At 39.7% G+C, this 6,544-nt stretch overlaps 1 protein-coding gene across 2 annotated transcripts in view; it reads right to left on the bottom strand.

The window, feature by feature from the left end:
* Positions 1 to 361: 361 nt before the first annotated feature.
* The window catches only part of KPNA4 (karyopherin subunit alpha 4), a 29,202-nt gene continuing 23,019 nt past the window's right edge, over positions 362 to 6,544 (bottom strand). For both annotated transcript variants that reach the window (XM_061452632.1, XM_061452631.1), the window contains 3 exons: positions 5,780 to 5,942; positions 3,372 to 3,466; positions 362 to 2,280 (listed from right to left, as the gene is read on the bottom strand). In XM_061452632.1, coding sequence (XP_061308616.1) covers positions 2,182 to 2,280; positions 3,372 to 3,466; positions 5,780 to 5,942 — 357 coding nt within the window. In that variant the 3' untranslated portion in view covers positions 362 to 2,181. The remainder of the gene's footprint in view (positions 2,281 to 3,371; positions 3,467 to 5,779; positions 5,943 to 6,544) is intronic.

Genomic DNA, 6,544 nt, shown 5'->3' with positions numbered 1-6,544 from the left:
AGCTGTTTTCTACAGTACATCTTTCACAAAGATACTTTAGTGTTATGACAGTAATTGCAACTCCCTTAAAACTACCATTTTTACATCCTTTAAGGGTTCCCTACATTCTACATGAAAGCAGCCCTAATGTACTGAACACATACTATATAATTAGGTGAATTAGTTATTTCTTAATATTTATACCAAGCCAGTTATTTACCTCAAGCCTACATAACATACTGCAACACACATTGATACTTAGCAGGCAAAAAAAACCCACAAAAACTCAAGACAAGATTCAGAAGAGTGTCTGTCTTCAAATGATCTTTCACACCTTTTGATGAGAACTGGAGTGTATACACAAAGACACACCAAATACAACTGGGTTGCAAGTTTTAATGTTTATTTCCCCAAGACAGCCTAGCCTGCACTCTACTCAGATAAATTTCACAAGCTAGTTTCCGCTGCTTCTAGTTTTAAACTTTAACCATGTTTCTGATGACAAGGAATGCTGCAAAAATACTCTAGTCCAACAAAGAGTTATGATCACAAAATAATCTTTATCCATTCTACAGTGTTTCAGAATTACCAGTTGATTTTAAAACACAAGGTAGATATAGATGCTAATGGTGGCTAATCTGGTACATTTTATTATAGCAAACTGTTGTTCATGCAACACTTGTGCTCAAAGGGGAAGGCACAGCATTTCCTACAATGAGCCACCTTATAAAGAGTTCATTTTGTACAAATTTGTAACATCACCTTTAATTTAGTGTGCAGAACCTCAAAACTGAGGCAGTATTCCAATTATAAAAACACTTGCATCCTTTTTGTGCAAGTTTTAAAAATACAAAGTTTTCTCTCTAAAGTGGCTCAAAATAGATTGTTCACGGCTGCCTACATCTAAGATAAAAAGAGTCTAAAACAATTGGATTAGGCATAGTAAAGGTGTTCAAACCATGACTTGATTTGTACATCTATTCACACCTCTTTTTCGGTCTTTATTCGGCAGTACATATGCACCAAATTTCATTTTTAGAAGTTTCCATATCATTTTCATAGAAAACAAAGTTTGAAAACAAGTAACATTGAAACACAGCACAGTATTATTCTACCACAACAGAAACATTTGGTTACAGGACTCAACAAAATCTAAAAATGAACTATGCTGTAGATTACCACATGCAAAGGTCTTCATGTTATCTTTGAAAATGAAAAGGATGAGATTTTATTACCACATTTTACTGCTTCCTATTATTATGGCAACTTGTGTACTGCAACACAGTCTATTTGAAGGGAAATGTATGATTTTTTCATGCAAAAATCTACAAATTAGTTTTGATGATATGGAAAGCTTTTCATAACATCAAACATTCATCTGGTGCAAATGCACAGGGAAGCCTTCCTGAAATTCTGACTTTACAAACAACTAATAAGCCATACAGGAAAGAAAAGTAACTAAAAGAAAAATAAGAGGGGAAAAAAAAACCCAAAACAAAACAAAAAAGAAACATAGGCTGCAAGAGTAAACCAGAGTCTGCTGCTAAACCGGTCTTTGTGTGTCCAGTGTAAGTTAACACTTATGAACTCATTTTGATGATTTACTAGGTTTATTATCAGCCCCCTGAAGGTGAATCAAGCTTGCATGCGTTCACATACAGCATCACAACCATACTCTCGTACACACGCCACTCCGGACTAGGAGCCTGCTTCAGGACCGAAGAGCCCCGTGTTTGAAACGTGAGCCTGGCTCCACAGCATTGAGTCCAGACATTCATTCAACGTTGTCCATTCACACGGTGCTTCATAGCAAGGCCTGGGCTCATTCTCCTTGGACTTATGTGGGCATCCTATTCTCTTATGCTTTACAAGGCTTGATGATGATAGTACTGCATTTCCCCCCAATTGCTCTAGTAAGTCATTGTTCCTTCTCAGGCACTGAAGATCTTTGACCTGTAGCCCTTTTTCTTTGAACAATCTAAATAAGCATTCAGTGTGAAGTTTTTCATTACATTTTGCCACTCATTCTCACTCGCACCCACTCGCCATCTTGACTTCATTTGGGCTTTTCTGTGATTCCAAATGAAATCTTCACATTTTCTTTCCCGATTTAATGCAGCAGCGGATCCCATGAGCCAAGATTGATGGATCAAACCTTTTTTTATTCAGTGCTGCATTGTACCTAACTTCCGAAATACCACTCTAAAACTGGAACCCTTCTGCTGGTACATTGGCAGATGAATTGAAACCAAATGTTCCGCCTTGTATTGCTTCAGGAACAAGGCTAGGATCTTCGTCAATCTGTAACAGAACGAGAGTATCGTGAGTAGGAAAAAACAAAAGCCTCATCAAAAAGGAGCTGGGCAATCCTGAAAAGCATCTCTCTCTTCTCCTAATATAATTCCTAACATCAAGTCTTGCCATTCTTCTTCCCCGGTTTAGTAACTGCACTATAATGACAAAGCGCTTTAGGCTGAAATGCTTTAGCTCGCATTCAGTAGGTAGGCGACATGGTACCCAACAGTTTATCTTGTTATGTAGTTTTCACTCCTGGAAAGCATTGTCAATCATGCATTGTCCTTATTGCCAGCTTACAAACCATCACGGTTCTTAAGAGAATACCATTAAATCAGGCAAGGATTAAGATGAAACCCATTTTCAGTTAAATAAGCAGTATACAGGTTACCAAACTGACTCTAGATTAAACTCCAAGTCTTACTGTAAATGTGAAGTGAGAGTTGCTAAACAAGATTTGCATACTATTGTTCATATGAAAGTAAAAAAAAAAAAAAAAAAGGCACAAAATAAACTTCAATGTGGAGGGCAGGACATGAATATAACTGAGCTCTACTGGTTTTGCAGTAATTTTCACTCCCCAAAGTTCTTCAAGTGGAAAACCCTCACTTCATGACACAGACACGACTGCACTTCCTCCATATGCAATTAACCTTTTTGATTTAAAAGTGCATAAAACCTTCTTTTATATTACATGTTCAAAATGAAAACATTGTTGATCAGCACATCCTGCCTCTGAAATTCCCGAAATATTTAAAATAGTTTGTTTCTCAAGAAGCAGAATCTCAGATTCAGTACGCGGGTCAGCAGGGAGCTTATCAGATGTGAAGTATCAAGCTTAGAAGCTGACAGTCAAGATAATTATTCAAAGCCTACTACTGCAATCCCTAGAGATGGGGTTTAAATTAGGCAGATCTTCAGATGCTTCGTCATGAAGAACAGCAAGATATGCAATAGGTTCAAATAAGCGCTCATTTTTCACTGAAAAACCAAACAAATGTCCCAAAGCAGGCTTCAGAGGTGCTGCCTTGATCTTGAACCATATTTATAAACACAAGCAATTACAAAAATGGACTGCAGAGCTATTAGACACTTACATCATCTGAAGAGAAGAACTGATCAATGATCTCATAAGCCAGTTTGTAGATGTCTTCATTTTCATGGTTTTGTAGCTGTTCAATTTTCTCCAGGCCTACAAATAAATACACAAGAAATGTAATTGAGCTAAAATACTAAGTTCAGTCAAAACAACTTCTCCCCACTTAAGGCTTCATCAGAGTAAATAAAAACAAATCTAGGCATAGAGTGACTACAAATAAGATGCTGTTAAATTCATATGACATACTTAAATCGTAAAAGCTTCTTAGGGTTTTCAGGAAATATAAACTGAGGAATACAAACCATGACAAAATAAAAGTATGAAAGATCACAGAATCATTAGGGTTGGAAGGAACCTCTGGAGATCATTTAGTTCAACCCCCTGCCAAGGCAAGGGGTTGAACTAAATCAAGTTACACAAGATCGTGTCCAGGCAGGTTTTGAATGTCCCCAGAGAGGGAGACTCCACCACCCACCCTGGGCAGCCTGGTTCCAGTGCTCTGCCACCCTCAACCTAAAGAAGCTCTTCCTCATGTTGAGGCAAAACTTCTAGTTTATGGCTACTGCTCCTCGTCCTGTCACTGGGCACCACTGAAAAGAGTCTGGCACCATTCTCCTGGCACCTGCCTCTGAGGTATTTATATGCATTAATGAAAGCCCCTCTCAGTCTTCTCTAGACTAAACATGCTCAGCTCCTGCAACCTCTCCTTCTAAGAAAGACATTCCAAACCCCTGATCATCCTTATGGCCCTCTGCTGGACCCTCTCCAGTAGCTCCTTGTTTGTCTTGTACTGAGGAGCCCAGAACCGGACACAATAATCCAGATGTGGCCTTACGAGGGTTGAATAGAGGAGGAGGATCACCTCCTTCAACCTGCTGGTCTTGCTTTTCCCGATGCAACCCAGGATACTATTGTCCCTCTTGGCTTCAAGAGCACACTGCCAGCTCATAGTCAACTTGTCATCCACTGATACTCCCAGGTCCTTCTCAGCTCAACTGCTCTCTTGTACATCAGTCCCCAGTATGTTCTGGTATTTGGGGTTCTTCCTCCCCAGGTGCAGTACCCTACACTTGCCCTTGCTGAACCTCATTAGGCTTCTCTCCATCCAATGCTCCAGCCTATCAAGCTCCCAATGAAAGGCAGGACAGCTTTCAGGTGTATCAGCCACTCCCCGCAGCTCTGTATCATCAGCAAACTTGCTGAGGGGACACTTCAGCCCTTTGCCCAGGTCACTGACTTGAGTAAGACTGGACCCAGTACTGACCCCTGGGGAACACCACTGACTACAGGCCTCCAACTGAATTCTACTCTGCTGATCACAACCCTCTGAACTCTGCCATTCAGCCCGTTTTTGATCCACCCTATTGTCCATTCATCTAACCCACAATTCCTATAATAATCCACCCTATTGTCCTATAATCTAACCCACCTATAAGAAAGTTATAGGAGACAGTGTCAAAAGACTTGCTGAAGTCAAGGTAGGTAACAACCACTGCTCTCCCCTCAATTCCAGTAATTCCAGGACAGTTCCAGTAATGACAGTACTTCCCTTCCCTTCTTGCTACAAGAGTTTAAGCTACTCTATGGAAATATGGTGAGGGCCAAGCACTAGGACATGCTCCCTTTTCACAAAAACATCTTTTCAGCACCTGGTGTGAAAGCCCCAAGCTGAGACATCTCAAATGCACATACTGTCGTTGGTAGCACACACGCCATCTATCACTGACTTGCAGCTTAATTCTAAAGCAAGTAACTCCAGTACAGCAGAAGCTGTTGGCAGACAAGAGGACAGCACACATGTATTTTTGAAGTTCTGACAATCAGAGCTTTAGGCATGAACACCTCTTTTCTCTTTCAACAATCAAGCTTTCCCTGCCTCCCTCAAGATGTTGTATTTTAAAGACTATTCTGCCCCATGTTAACAAAATCTCACAGCTTTTTATCTGTGCCCAAATTTAATATCACTTCTTTCATCCTTGAAGAGTTTCAAGAGCTAACTTAAATAGCAACCAATACAGAGAAAGTCAGATAGCCATTAGGAAATTAAAGCTATCCCATCTCTACAAATGTTGTACATGCAATTTCCACCCCCCGCCCCAAGTTCCCCTGGACATGACTTGTACATGGTTAAGTGTACCATCCCCACACAAACAGGTACACCAGACTGTTACAAAATTGGCATTTAATAAACTTCATTGCCAGTATCCAGCTTCCCCATCATGAACTTAATCCATTTGTAAAAGCTGAGTATATTCACCTGACAGGCACGGAAAGGTTACTCTTAAAATAGGTTTTGCTTAAAACATCTGTACCAACACACAATAAAGCCAACTGCATATATATGTGGTGGGAAGGCAAACCATTAATTTCCAAATAAAAGCAGTCTTGAAAGATTAAGCATCATACCTCCACACTCTTCTATAAGATTGGCTATGGTTTCTGCTTCATCTTCAGCCATTTTTAATATATTACTTAGTCCATCCAGAACCACTTGCACAACTTGCGCATCTTTTACTGTCAGCAAATTGCAAAAGGGAGGAATTACATTTTGTTGAATTAAGTATGCCACCTAAGGGGAAAAAAGCAAATAAGTAAATCAGGAATGGGACAGAAGCAAACAGTGCACCATAAGCACATGTGCAAACAAGTTTAACAAAGCCAAATACTCAGTTACCCAAGAAGAGTACTCCACAGCAGTCACTTTCAGAAATTCTTGTTTTAAGACATTAAAATATAACATTCATGTATAAGGTTATAAATATATTTCAAGTCTAGAACACCCCAAGTAGTAGATACTGTGATTTTTTTCAGCATTAGACAAGTTTCCAAACTTATCTTTGAAAAATGACACCACCACCCCAACCCTGCCACAAGTCTAATATTCTGAACTTGGAAAAAAAATAGTATGTTTATACTCAATGGCTATTATTTCTGTAATCAACACATGCTTATCCATAGTGGAAAAATAAAACAGATTAGATATGCCAAACGACCTTAGAGCAGCCTTCCAGCACCTAAAGGGGACAAGAGGAAAGCTGGAAAGGGACTTTTTACAAGGGTATATAGGGGTAGGACAAGGGGTAATGTCTTTAAACTGATAGAGCAGATTTACATTAGATATTAGGAAGTTCCTTCCTGTGAGGGTGCTGAGGCCCTGGCACAGGTTGCCCA

Source organism: Pezoporus flaviventris, unplaced genomic scaffold (genome assembly GCF_033815535.1).
Source record: "Pezoporus flaviventris isolate CSIRO_AGI_PZ_B2104156 unplaced genomic scaffold, CSIRO_AGI_Pfla_v1 ptg000013l, whole genome shotgun sequence".
In the NCBI taxonomy this organism is placed as follows: domain Eukaryota; kingdom Metazoa; phylum Chordata; class Aves; order Psittaciformes; family Psittacidae; genus Pezoporus; species Pezoporus flaviventris.
The sequence above is the reverse complement of the archived record's forward strand: the minus strand, read 5'-3'. Positions and strand labels throughout refer to the sequence as shown.